The 14,534-nt window shown below is 36.7% G+C and overlaps 2 protein-coding genes across 2 annotated transcripts; both read left to right on the top strand.

The window, feature by feature from the left end:
- Window positions 1–60: 60 nt before the first annotated feature.
- Window positions 61–4,368, top strand: LOC141646964 (pentatricopeptide repeat-containing protein At4g21705, mitochondrial-like). Its single transcript, XM_074454978.1, has 2 exons — window positions 61–490; window positions 2,843–4,368. Exons 1-2 carry the CDS (start codon window positions 218–220, stop codon window positions 4,046–4,048), a joined length of 1,479 nt encoding a protein of 492 aa, XP_074311079.1. The 5' UTR covers window positions 61–217; the 3' UTR covers window positions 4,049–4,368.
- Window positions 4,369–7,165: 2,797 nt separating this feature from the next.
- LOC141646963 (pentatricopeptide repeat-containing protein At4g21705, mitochondrial-like) lies at window positions 7,166–10,761 on the top strand. Its single transcript, XM_074454977.1, has 2 exons — window positions 7,166–7,671; window positions 9,289–10,761. Exons 1-2 carry the CDS (start codon window positions 7,399–7,401, stop codon window positions 10,510–10,512), a joined length of 1,497 nt encoding a protein of 498 aa, XP_074311078.1. The 5' UTR covers window positions 7,166–7,398; the 3' UTR covers window positions 10,513–10,761.
- The last annotated feature ends 3,773 nt before the right edge of the window (window positions 10,762–14,534 follow it).

The raw sequence follows: 14,534 nt of genomic DNA, 5'->3' as shown, positions 1-14,534 counted from the left end.
GACCCGATTAATCCGTTTGAGTTAGGACTACCTCCTAGTCTCATGAGCTACTCTTCTAGTAAAACCTAAAACCCCAATCAAAAATGAAAAACCTCTCAACAAATTCCCCCCTTTAGCAACACCAAAGATTCTTCGCATTTTTCACCCAAATCATCAATTTCATCACAATCCCTTTAAATTTTTTAAACCTAATTTCTAAATATACAATTATTCAATCATGGGTATACCCAAATTATTAATCCTCAAACAATTATTCACAAAACCCACAAAATCCCATTTCAATTTAACAAGAACATTATGTTCTGTTCCTACAAATACCCCTTTATCTATAAGCCCTGAGTTTGTTAAGTTTGTTACGAGTTCGCCTCGCTCCAGTGTCATCCCTTTACTTGAACAGTATTTTAATGAGGATAAGAATGTGTTAGAATCCGAGGTTCCTAAGATTATTCGAGATCTTCGCAAACGTAAGCTGTTTGATCGTGCTCTTGAGGTTTGTTGCTCTTTTTATTACCTCTCCGTTCCAATCATTTTTTTACCTTTCATTAATATACGCCTCAGAGACAATAATTATTGTGTATGGTGCGACGGATAAAAAGTGACCAATTTATAATAAACTGTTACTCTTACCATAAAATTGATAAAAATTGTCACTTTTTATGTGGTCGCACCATGGATAGTCTCATACTCTCATAGACTGTTGTTATAGCTAATTAGCTATAGTATTAAAATGAATCATGTAGCATATTCCCGTCTTGAGTTTAAGGCGGTTTTAAATGAGATTTTGTATTAATTGTCAGTTGGTTGTAACGTTAGAAATGATCAAAGAACTATATTGTTAATAATGGTTAAGAACCGAGTAGGTATTAGCCTAGTGGTTAAGATGCACCTATAGTGGACAATAGGTTCCAGGTTCGAATCCCTGACCCCCGATGTTGTGCTGCCCTTGCGGAGTTGTGGCTCATTTGACACCAAAAAGAATAATGGTTGAGATTAGTGTGTACATCAATTTAGTACAGAGGAAATACCGATGGCTAGAGAAACCGAAAGTTGTGGTATAATCATACTCAAGGTTGTGTCATGGTAGCGAGTTAGGGACCCCTGATGTTGTCTTCAAAACTATTTTATGTGCTGTTTTAAGAAACAAAACTAGCCTCGATGAAATGAAGAGTATAATTTCACAAACGGATTCTAATGATGATTGATGTTAGCCGACCCCATTCATGTTGGGACTAAGGGCAATAGCAATAGAGGTTTGTCAATAGGTTTGTAAGATGATGTGTCACTTATTTTAGAGGTTTGTCTACAAACCCTCTATTGTTGAACATGGGTATTGAGGTTCATGGATGAGAGAGGTTATAATATAGTATCCGGGTTTGTAGAGAGAGAATGTGAGAGAAGAAACAATATGGTGGGCCATGTGATGAACATTGAAGATGTTTATTTATTGTTGGGATGGGGTTTGTAGGAAAATGAGTTTGTATACTAACTTATGTGGCATGAGAACAAACCTATTAGAGGTTCATCTATTGCTAATGCCCTAGAGCATGTACAATAGAGAGTACATTATCATCCTCTTAATTTTTCATTTACCCTTTCATTTTTTGACACATCATTTTCTGTATGACCCACATCCATTTCCACTATGTTCATGCTCTTCTTATAATTTTTGTTTACAATAGAGAGGATCCTCTTATTCATCCTCTACCATTTTAATAATATTTTAACTTATATTAAAATGCAAAAATAAAATGTAAATATTAAAAATGGAAAAATATGATTGGATTGTTGGCACAAGGGCCAATGTTCAAAATCCTCTAATTTTAGAGGAAGAAGAGAACTTCCTCCTTCTAAGAGGATATTCTATGCATTCTCTACAATAGAGAGGAGCTCCTCTTAGATGAGAGAGAGTGCTAAGAGGAGACTCCATCCTCTCTATTGTACATGCTCTAAGGCTCACTTCTTATTGTTGTTGTTATTGTATGCTGTTTTGGAGTATGCTTAAAGCAGCATGTAAAATAGTTGATTTGCGCATTCCTCAAAAGGAGACGACAAAATACCAAGGTTCATCCACAATAGACTATTTTATGTCATTGATCGTTTGCTACTTTTATTCTGTGAATGAACCTTAAAACTAATATGGAAACTTAGTTTACAAAAGCGCGCCTAGGCGCAAGGCGCAGTGAGGCGCCAACCAGCACCTAAGGCCCACCCAAGGTGCAACTAGTGAGGCTGTGAGTGAGGCGCATTAGTGTGCAATTCCATATTTTTTTTCAAAATTCTTTTATTTTACCCTTCTTTTCTCCCCCTTATCCTTAATTTTCACTTTTAAAAACATGTTAGCCCTCTTTAAAACAAAAAAAGGGACTATTCTTGCACAAAATTTGATTATAAGATATGGATTTTCTGTTGAAAAATCAGCGCGCCTCGTGTGCAAAAGGCGTGCGCCTTAGCCCCTTGGTACCCCATCGCCTCAGTGCGCCTTCTCAAACTAAGTATGGAAATAAAATTTCTCATGGAAGTGATCGTAGCCTCGTAGGTACTTTAGTGTTTCTCCTCAACTTTGTAAAAGGCTATTTTTTATGGAGATCAAATAACTAAATTTTCCTTTTTCTTGTGTTTGTTTATTTTCTTTGGGCAATTGAGGGATGCGCAAATCAACTGCTTACAGAGAGATCTAGGGCATCGTGATTTAAATAGATCTGTTATCGGTTTGCCTATGAGAAATGAACTATTGTAAGAAGTGGAATATAAAAAACGTTGGGCTGTCTTCACAAGTGAGCCCGTCTCTTACAAGTTTTGCTACTCGTAATTAACCAAACCATTTTTTTTGTTAATGATGCAGGTTTTAGAGTGGGCTAATCGTAAACCTGTTAGACACACAGATTCCGGTGTTCTTTCTTTTCACCTTGATCTGATTGGCAAGGTGCGTGGCATTGCTCCTGCAGAGAAGTTCTTCGAGGAAGCAAATGACCATTCTGAAAAGATGTACAGTTGTTTGCTTAACTTCTATGTTCAAGGAATGCTCGTAGATAAGTCTCTTTCTCTTTTCGAGAAGATGAAAGAAATGGGAATTGCTTCGAGTCCTCTTACATACAACAAAGTTATGTCACTTTACCTAAAAAATCGACTTCCTGATAAACTTCTAGACTTACTTTTAGAAATGCAGGATAAGGGGGTTTCTCCCGATGAGATCAGCTATAAATTGTGCCTGAAAGGGTGCGCTTTAACTTCTGATTTTGATTCCATGGACAAGCTTGTAAAGGCCATAAAAGACCAACATCACCTCTCATTTGACTGGTTGACGTATGCCACAGTTGCTAGCTACTACTTGGATGGAGGTCATCCTGAAAAGGCGATTACTTGCCTACAAATAGCGGAAGATATGGTACGTGATCGAGTTGGGTATAATTTCCTGATTAGTTCATATGCAAAGCTTGGAGACGTTACTAAGGTGACGGAATTATGGCAGAAACAGAAAGATGTTTGTAAATCACATAGGAATCATGATTATATGGTCATGCTTAGTTCATTGATGAAGTTTGATATGTTCGAACAAGCTGAAGGGTTATTAGAAGAATGCAGAGCATCGAGCAATGAATATAATCATTGTGTCGTTGATGCCCTTTTATCTGGATATGTGCAAAAAGGACTGGTCGAGAAAGCTGAAAAATTACTCGAGGACCAGATAAGTAAAAACACGACACCAGTTCCCATCTCGTGGGGTATCATCAGTGAGGGGTACATCAAATGTCAGAACATGCAGAAGGCTGTGCAGTGCATGGAGAAGGCCCTTCGGCTTGGCCCACAACAGAAAGGGTGGGCCCCGAAACGTGCAGTTATCTCAAACATACTGACTTGGCTTGGCCAGCATGGAGACAATGATCAAGTGTACGAGTTTTTGAAGCTGATGAGCCGTGTTGCTCCGATGAACAAAAACACGTTTCTGACGCTGAAAGCTAGTAGCAAGCACGGGAAGGACGTCAATGTTATTTTGCAGAGGTTGAAAGATGATAACATAGACGTAGACGAGGAGACGAGTAAGCTATGAAGACTTTAAGAGTAGAAACTTTGTCGACTTTGTTTCATGTACCTGAATGAAAGATTAAAGGAACTTGAAGAGTAGTAGATTAGTGCAGTGCAGAGGAGATGCAAGTTCTGTTCTACACATTTATCTTCTTGCTACTGCTACTATTGTATTTCTTGTACAAATGCATTTCTTGTACAAATGCACGCGTAGGCGTTTATCTTCTTGCTACTGCTACTATTGTAGTTCTCGTACAAATGCACGCGTAGGCGTTTCTTAGATTTGTATTTCGCTCCACTTTTACTTTATACTTGAAATATTTTATTGGTAATTGGTGATGCTAAGAGGTTAATAGACTCTACTTTGGTAGGTAAAGGCTAAAGAATTGATCTATGGTAAAGAGTGCGTACGATAACTAACGCTTTTTGCGTTCTCTTATACTCCCTCCCATCCAGATCAAAGGTTACAGTTGCTTTTTGGCACTATTCATGGTCGTATGGAATCTTTGATAGTATTCTTAATCTATAAGACAAAATATAGTCATGTGAGATCTTGTTTGATTTATCGTCATGAATGCTACAAGATTATCAAATTTTGAGAGGGAGTAGAAAATGTTTTTCAATAAACGAATTAAATTGTAGCCCACGTTATATATGGATGTACTTTAATAATATGACCGAATCCTGGTATTAATTCACTTAGGTAGTGTTTGAAAAGGAGGAACAATGCGTCTTGTTTGAATTCGTCACAAGCTGAAGACCTCTCACAAAAAGGGAGAGGAGACAAGGTGGGGCACCCCCTATGTGCTTCCCAGTCACCTCCCAATGGGTATTTTATGAGAGGAAATGCTATCCGTCACAAGCTTGTGACGGATATCGCCCGTCTTCAATGAGATTTTGTGAAGGAGCACAAAATCTCATTGAAGACGGCGATATCCGTCACAAGCTGAAGACGGATACCATTTTCTCTCACAAAATACCCATGAGAGGCAAGTGGGGAAGCACATGGGGGATGCCCCACCTCAGAGGCGGAGCCAGGATTGAAAATTTGGGGTAGCGAAAGTAGCGTGAAGCCGTGAACACAATAACAACATAGAATTTTTTTATAAACAATTCGTTTTTTTTTTCCTAGGTAGTTAAGACCTTTCATCTAGCATTTGTCTTGCAAGAACAATTCGTATGACCATCAAACGTAACTAATAAAAAAATGATAAAAAAAATGATACAATATGTAATAGACTAATACGGAGTACGTAATACTTCATATAAAAAAAATTGCTTATTGTAGGAGTCAAACCTGAATATCCTGAGAGATGTACTTGTACTTTACCACTAGATCATGCACATTCTGATGCTACCTTAGAAACGTATTATTTATTTATCCTTTGACAAATATTATTGATATATGGAGTAGCAAAATTTCAACTTCTTAGTCAAATTTTCGGGGTTTGGGGTAGCGGCTGCTACCCCATGCTACTAGGTAGCTACGCCTCTGCCCCACCTTGTCCCCTCTCCCTTTTTGTGAGAGGTCTTCAGCTTGTGACGGGATTAGCCCGTCACAAGCAAGACGCTTTGTTCATTTATTTGTGTTTGTTTGACACAAATAAAGGGAATGAGATTCTATCCCTACCCCCAAAAAGAATTAAAGTTGATGATTTCATTAGTGGAGACATAATGGGGAAAAAAGAAATTTAGTGGATCCTTTATCCCATCATGTGAGAGGTGTCTCAATAACGCTATTAATAGACTGTCTCTCTCTCCGGAGTTTTTGTGTTTTCCACATCTCCTAGGGACTATGGTAATTCGTTCCTTTTTCCTCGCTTACCCTAACTACCCATTATCAACACCTACTGTCCTACTATTGCCACCACTTTCCAACCATCACCAGTTTACCACACTGCCTTTAGCATGTCGTCGCCACCCCTTCCTTATTCGAAATCTCACACCACTAGGGTTAAACAGAAAGTGGCCCAGACCGGCAAACTGGACCAACCCAGAACGGCCAGATACATACTGGTCGGGTCTCCGGGTCCCATAAAATGTGGTGACCGGTCTCCGGTCCACATGAAAAAAATAAAACTCAATACTGGTCGGGTCTCCGGTCTGGTCCCCGGTCTTGAGATAGGTGATTATCCAGTCCACGAATTCGTCCGATCCGATCCAGTTTTGGAACGGTAATTCAGTGAACACAACTCTATGCACCACCTATACCTCCACCACCCATGAACCCCAAAGAACATTTCCTCACCCCCAAATCACCAAGAGATCAATCCTTTTTAAAGGAGGTTGATCAGGATTTTCCTTTTTTCATTTCAGAGTTTCTCTGAATTTGAAAGTTTCCACTTAGCAGATTTCCATACTAAGGTTTAAGCCAATTAAGTCCATAACGTCTACCAATTTCGCTATATCCCCATTATAACCAACATATTTCGATTGTAAGATCCCACAACCGAATAAAATCGTAAAATAAGAATCAATCAAACTTTTTGACGGAATCAGTCAGCTAGAAACAACTCTAGTAAGGAAGAAATTTGGTGGGAAAAACCTAGAAACGGTTTCCTAAAGCTAAATTTTGACGGATCAAGAATAGAAGGTAATAAAGCTTCTTTAGGATATTCTATAAGAGATCACAATGGTAAAGTCGTTTTGTTGGGAGCAAAAAAATGCGGATCCAATAGTATCCTTGTTGCGGAAGCTCTCGCTTTAAAAGAAAGTATTTTAGCAAACAAATACTTAGGAATCTCAAAGTTAATTGTGGAGGGTGATAATTTATGTGTTATTAACTCAATTCGAGGTACTTGGCAAATTCCTTGGAAATTTCTAGTATTATTAAGGATGTGAAATTAGACCTTCATTTTTTCGATGAAGTGATAATTAAACATTCTTTAAATGAAGCCAACAAGGTTCTTGACTTCATGGCTACTATTGGACATTCATGTCCAAATCTTTCGAGTGGTTTGATAATGCGGTGAGCTTCAACTTACCTCCTCATTCGAAAGGATGAGATAGGTTGGTCTCCCTGTAGAGATCAACCTAGTTTCCTTACCTAATCAAAAAAAAAAAAAAAAAAAAAAAAAAAAAAAAAAAAAATCAAACTTTTTCAAATTGTAAAATAATTACGAATCGGGATTCAAATAAACATATTATGAGATGGAGTCGGTCTTCCTTCGGAGTTATCCCTTATATTTAAACCACAAACCTTAAACCCTTCTAGTCTCATAAGCTACTCTCAGGTAAAACCTAAAACCCCAAATCAAACATGAAAAACCTCTCAACACTTTAGCCACACCACAAATTCTTCACATTTTTCACCCAATTCATCACAATCCCTTCAAACTTTCTTAACCTAATTTCTAAATACACAATAATTCAATCATGGGTATACCCAGATTATTCTTCCTCAAACAAATTTTCACAAAACCCACAAATTCCCATTTCAATTTAACAAGAACATTATGTTCTGTTCCTAAAAAAACCCCTTTATCTATAAGCCCTGAATTTATTAAGTTGGTTACGGATTCGCCTCGCTCCAGTGTCATCCCTTTACTTGAACAGTATTTTGCTGAGGATAAAAGTGTGTTAGAATCTGAGGTTCCTAGGATTATTCGAGGTCTTCGCAAACGTGAGCTATTTGATCGTGCCCTTGAGGTTTGTTGCCCTTCCGTTCCTATCATTTGTTTACCTTTGGTTAAAATACGCTTCAGAAACAATCTTTAGTGTGTAGGGTGCTACGGATAAAAAGTGGTCACTTTTTATGTAGAAATGGTATCTTTTTATGTGGTCGCATCATAGACGGTCTCATAGTATAATTTGCGATTATTGTATGCGACCAAAAGTGAGTACCCGTAACCCCAAACCTCAAAATTAGTTGTCTGAGTTAGTCTTGTTTAAGACGGTATGGAATTTATAACACTATTGTAGTGTTGATATAGCTAGTATTGAATGAATCGTGTAGCATGAAAGGTGCCTCGTCTTGATTTTAAGGCGTTTTTAAATGAGATTTTTTATTACTCCCTCCGTCCCGGTCATTTGTTGATTGTTCATCAAATGCATTCCTAATATAGAAAGGACAACAAATGACTAAGATATCCGAAAAAAGGACAACAAATGATCGGGACGGAAGGAGTAATTGTCAGTTGGGTGTAACATTAGAAATGACCCAAGAACCATATTGTTAAATTGGTTAAGAACCGAATAGGTCAGATGGATGGAGTTATAGTGGACACTGAAGTCTGGACAATAGGTCACAAGTTCGAATCCTCCATCCCCGATATTGTACCACCCTTGCGAGTTGCGAAGTTGCAGCTCGTTTGCAACCCAAAAAAATGGTGGTTAAGATTAGTGTGTACATCAATATAGTAATAATATGTTAGGAATGGGACTCAAATCATATCAAGAGATGAAGAGAGTACTTTTGCAAGAGGGATGCGTAAGACAAGATTGGATGCCTAAGAAATGGCGCGTTGAATGATAACAATAAACAAGGTGCAGGTGAGAACAGAGGAAATAACGATGGCTAGGGAAACAGAAATTTGTCATATTCAAGGTTGTGTCATGGTAGCGACCACTGTCTTCAAAACTATTTTACGTGCTGCTTTAAGAAACAAAATCCATGAAATGAAGAGAATGTAATTTCACAAAACGGATTTGAATGATGATTCATGTTAGCTGACCCCAAATCATGTTCGGACTAAGTGTGAGCTGTTGTTGTATGTTGTTTTGAAGTATGCTTAAAGCTACATGTAAGCTGTTTGATTTGCGCATTCCTCAAAGGAGACGACAAAATACCAAGGTTCATCCACAAAAGACTATTTTATCGTAGGCTACTTTTAATCTGTGAATGAACCTTGAAAATAATAAGGAACTAAAATTTCTCATGGAAGTGATTGTAGCCTCATAGGTACTTTATTAGTTTAGTGTATCTCCGCAACTTTGTAAACGGCTTTTTTCAGGGAGATTAAATCACTAAATTTCCCTTTTTCTTGTCTTTATTTATTTTCTTTGGGCAATTGAGGGATGCGCAAAATATGCCTGTTATCGGTTTGCCAATATATCTTCCTTTGTATTTGCCGGTGATTAGTTATTCACTTTGTCCCGTTAACTGTGAAATGGATTTGCATATCCATGAACCATAGCCAATGAGAAATGAACAATTGTAAGAAGTGGAATATAAAAAACGTTGAGCTGTCCTCGCAACTGAGCCCGTCTCTTACGAGTTTCGCTCTCGTATTTAACCTAACCTCGTCTTTTATGTTAATGATGCAGGTTTTAGAGTGGAGTAATCGTAAACCTGTAAGACACGCAGATTCCAGTGATCTTCCGTTTCACCTTGATCTCATTGGCAAGGTGCGCAGCATTGCTGCTGCAGAGGAGTTCTTCGAGGAAGCAAATGACCATTCTGAAAAGATGTACAATTGTTTGCTTAACTTCTATGTTCAAGGAATGCTCGTAGATAAGTCTCTTTCTCTTTTCGAGAAGATGAAAGAAATGGGAATTGCTTCGAGTCCTCTTTCATACAACAAAATTATGTCACTTTACCTGAAAAATCGACAGCCTGAAAAACTTCTGGACTTACTTTCAGAAATGCAGGATAAGGGGGTTTCTCCCGATGAGATCAGCTATAAAATGTGCCTGAAAGCGTGCTCATTTACTTCTGATTTTGATTCCATGGACAAGCTTGTAAAGGCCTTAAAAGACCAACATAACCTCTCATTTGACTGGTTTACGTACGCCACAGTTGCTAACTACTACTTGGATGGAGGTCATCCTGAAAAGGCGATTAGTTGCGTACGAATAGCAGAAGATATGGTACATGATAATCCAATTGGGTATACTTTCCTGATTAGCTCATATGCAAAGCTTGGAGACGTTACTAAGGTGACGGAATTATGGCAGAAATATAAAGATGCTTTTGAATCACATAGTAATCATGATTATATGGTTATGCTTAGTTCATTGATGAAGCTTGATATGTTCGAACAAGCTGAAGGATTACTAGAAGAATGGAAAGCATCTGGCAATGAATATAATCATCGAGTTGTTGATGCCCTTTTATCGGGATATGCACATAAAGGACTGGCCGAGAAAGCCGAAAAATTACTCGAGGACCAGATAAGTAAAAACACGACACCAGTTCCCATCTCGTGGGGTATCATCAGTGAGGGGTACATCAAATGTCAGAACATGCAGAAGGCTGTGCAGTGCATGGAGAAGGCTCTTCAGCTTGGCCCGCAACACAAAGGGTGGGCCCCGAAACGTGCAGTTATCTCAAACATACTGATTTGGCTTGGCCAGCATGGAGACAATGATCAAGTGTACGAGTTTTTGAAGCTGATGAGCCGAGTTGCTTCTATGAACAAAAACACGTATCTGGCTCTGAAAGCTAGTAGCAAGCACGGGAAGGACGTCAATGCGATTTTGCAGAGGTTGAAAGATGATAACATAGATATAGACGAGGAGACGAGTATGCTAATGAGGGTAGAAACTTAATTTTTGTCGACTTATTTTCGTTTTCTTTGGATGAAGGATTAAAGGATCTTGAAGAGGATATGCATGTTTTTTGCTCTACACATTGCTTATCTTCTTGGTACTGTTATTGTGTATTGTTATATGCTCTTTGTAGTCTGGTAAAGGAAAGCCAAATTTGATTGCTGCTATTTGTGTGCTTTACTAAATCTTTCTTTTTACTGTTGGTCGGTTCTTCTTAACTTAATTTCAGTTCGGTAAAGTTCGTTTTACTTTATTTGTTCTTCAGTTTGGTGTAGTTAAATTTCGTCCAAAAGAACATGGCTTTAGTTTTTTGTCCAAGTTTTCTTCATTATTTTACTTTTGCCTCATTTTTCTATGCATTATAAATTTCATATAGATGTAAATTTGAGCTAGTTTAGTTAATAACTAATCAACATTAAATTTTGTACTTCATTTGTACCCAAAAAAATCCTCATGTTCTAAAGAGTGAAAACCAAATAATAAATTTCTCTCACAAAAAAAAAAACTCTCTCTAAAAACTCTAACTTCCATCAATTATACGGGGTTCCCATCGATCATCAATCGATGGTAAGCCCCAAAATTACTTTATTTTTCAACCAATAGTATGCAGATCTATCTTCTATTCAATAATAGTCTCCCTTTTGGTGAGATTCGTTTTTTCGTCCCTTATATCGGGGGTTTTCCATTTATTCGTGGGTTTAGTCTCATCAGTAATATAGTCAAGAATAGTTCGTTGATGGTTCGTAGCGTGTTCTTTCAAAGGGTGGAATTGATTTGTGAACGATCTTTGGAACCAATCAGAGGTGAATTTTATCTCAATCAAACGAATGATCCCCTCAAAAGCTACATGAAGATAGTGATAATAGCTAATTTAGTAAGGTTGACCAAAACCCATGGCCGACTCAAATACGACCCACCCCTCGGGTCGTTTTTTACCAGACCCGCGTAACCTGTTAATGGCCGGACCCGTAGGCTCGGGTGGAGCAAATCCCACCCGGACCTGCCCTCGAGCCGGCCCTAGGCATGTTTTGAGTCCACCTCCACCTGGCCTCATGGCCTGGCCTATCGCGTTGACCCGCCCCTAGCTCGGGGCGATTTCGGGTCCGCCTAGCCAAGCTCCGCCAGCCCTGAATGTTTGACCACCCCTACTCCGTAATACCCAAAACTTAGAGATGTTTATGGGTCATCCAAGCAACTGATCTCCCATCTGACTTGAAGAATAAGCAAATATCATCAACTAGGCATTTAAAGAAAATTAGAAAGGTCCAACCCACTAACCCATATAAACCCACAAATCCACCCGCCAGTATGCCAAATACTTAATATGAACCCGACCCATATCAAGCCCAAACCCGCATTTAATCTACCTCTATTAAAGTCTAAAACCCCGATCATATCATATCATATCAATACTATATATTAAATCCAGAAACCAAGGGACTTCAATGTAATTAAAGAAAGTTATACAAATTAATTATACTATATAGTTTTAAATCACTAGCATCGTGTGATGGACCTAATTAAGGGATCTCAATGCAAATATTATATAGTTTGGGTTAAAATTAAATTATATAGAAGCTTGGTAATTTTCCTAAACATTTGTAAGAGACTAAAACATGGTCAATTTCCTTAAAATAAAATAATTAATTAAGATGGTCAATTTCCTTAAAATAAAATAATTAATTAAATGGTCAATTTCAAGGAGACTAAAAGAAAGAAGATGCTTGATAATTTTCCTAAATATTTGTAGAAGACTAAAAGATTTTCAATTTCCTTAAAATAAAATAATTAATTAGTATAAACATGCACACTTATGGTATTAATTATTATCACCATAAAATTATATATTAAATTTAAAATCTATGCAATTTTATTAAACTTTATAGTTTATTAGATGTATAGAGATGTTAATTATTTAACATACAAAAATATAATATAAGTAGGTTATAAATCATTCAAGTTAGATTCCATAATATATAATATTGCATAATTCTTTCGATTTGATTTAATGCATATATGCAATATATTTATATAAATATATAATCCTCTTAAAATTGTATGCCTAAGTAGTAAAAGTAATTTCGTCAGTAAAGAAAAGAATTGTAGTAACATTGGATATAGTTTAATGATAATAATCACTCAATTGAATAGTAAAAGTAACAATATTATCAGCGAGATTAGTGAAAGTGGTAGAAACAATAACGGGAGTAGTGAAATTTAGTGAAAGTGGTAGAAACAATAACGGGAGTAGTGAAATTTAGTGAAAGTGGTAGAAACAATTACGGGCAAGTAATGAAATATTATTACTATTGTTTCATTAATAAGAGTAAAATATTAATAGAAATTTATTTCATCGTGTAATTTTAGGATATGTTATAAAAAATATATTAATGATAAATTTATGGGTTATGCAATTTTAAGTAATTTTATTTAATGAAAAAAAAATTTAATGATAAGTAGAGGTAGCCCGGGCGAAGCCGGGCACCAATACTAGTATTATATTAAAGCAACAACCGCATACCTTATTGATCGCCACGTGTCATCGCCACATGTCATTCCCATAAAAATTAGATAATTATTAATTATTAATTAATATTAAATATTATTCATCAACATAATAATTGTAATTATGTTAATTTTTTAAACACAATTTAAAATATAACAAATTTGGAAACAATCCATAATTTTCCACAATCTTGATAATTAGTTACAAATCAGTTTATTTTTTAAAAACGTTTCCTCTAATACGGCACAAGATCCATTCTTAGGAATAATTGTATAGTCTCCAAAATTAGCAATCTTTAACAATAAGAGAATATTTATTATTTCGGAAACAAATATTGTACGTTATTTTTCGCTATCTTCTACCCAAATTCCAAAATATCCTCACTAATATCACCAGTTATATTAGGATTTGGATTCTCTGCTATAGATCAAGTAATTGTTTCTCTTGATCTCTTTGTTACTATGAAAAACAATCTAATATGTGTGTGGATTGTCCAATGCCATTCATATGGGTACCTCGATCCAAAAGGCGAGATGAAATTCAGTATATACCCGATCAAGTAAGATGACAGATTTTATTATGGAACCAAAATGATAAGACGTGAAAATCAGTAAGTCGTTTGACTTACATTTTACTCTGTTTTGTAGTTATATTATTATCATATACTTCGTAGTTCTTATTATTTATTCTTTATAAAGTTCATTTTTATGCGCAAGTTAATTTCATATTAGTATCATTCGACATTATTAGGCAAGTCTTCTTCAAAAGTTTTTTTTTAAATTAAATGTTGTGGATCGTTATTCACTCTATTACTTACCATTTGATTTATGGCATAATCATATTTGAGGCCTAAATTTTTTTACATAAAACTAGACTGACATCCAATTACTCATTCTTTAATAAACGTTTTAAGTCGTCATATATAAATTAAGATATTTTTTTAGGGTTAAGTTAGGTGTTATTTCAATTGATTATTTTTATACTTATTTACACAGAAGTATGAGTATATTTATTATTGAATGTAAAATTCTTTGTAAAGTGTCTAATTTATTTGTGTTCCGGGTGTAATTCCAGAGCAGATATTTGTTACCACTCGTAGCCCGTAGAATGATGTCTTTGCTTGAATCCTCCTTGCGGTCTCCTGAAACGATGAACAAACTGAGGGCTCGGCTTTGGCCGAGCGTACTCACTCCGACGCTCAAGTCAGTAAACTTAAAGAGAAGTCGTTGTAACTTGGCTAAGAGTGTATTGTAGAGAGATAAGGAAGATATTACCAGATGAATAGTGGTTATTAGGTCAATTTGTGGATCCTTTCCTCAATGAAGGTTGAGGAGTATTTATAGGCATTCACCTTTTGTCACGTAGTGGCCAAGTGGCCAAGTGACTATCAGGTGGAAAGACCGTTGTACCCTCGGCCGGTGGACATGTGGTAGGCTCGCCGAGGGTCTTGGATATGAGTACGAGGGTATGTGCCCCGGCTAACTGGTTGTAAAGCCGAGACCCAGGTGACCGGCCG

Source organism: Silene latifolia, chromosome 3 (genome assembly GCF_048544455.1).
Source record: "Silene latifolia isolate original U9 population chromosome 3, ASM4854445v1, whole genome shotgun sequence".
Taxonomy (NCBI): Eukaryota; Viridiplantae; Streptophyta; class Magnoliopsida; order Caryophyllales; family Caryophyllaceae; genus Silene; species Silene latifolia.
The sequence above is the reverse complement of the archived record's forward strand: the minus strand, read 5'-3'. Positions and strand labels throughout refer to the sequence as shown.

Bases quoted from the DNA above. Each gene is read 5' to 3' on its own strand.
- LOC141646964 (XM_074454978.1), top strand. From the start codon at position 218: ATGGGTATACCCAAATTATTAATCCTCAAACAATTATTCACAAAACCC. The intron at 491-2,842 runs GTTTGTTGCTCT...TTAATGATGCAG, and splicing joins TGTTTGATCGTGCTCTTGAG to GTTTTAGAGTGGGCTAATCG.
- LOC141646963 (XM_074454977.1), top strand. From the start codon at position 7,399: ATGGGTATACCCAGATTATTCTTCCTCAAACAAATTTTCACAAAACCC. The intron at 7,672-9,288 runs GTTTGTTGCCCT...TTAATGATGCAG, and splicing joins TATTTGATCGTGCCCTTGAG to GTTTTAGAGTGGAGTAATCG.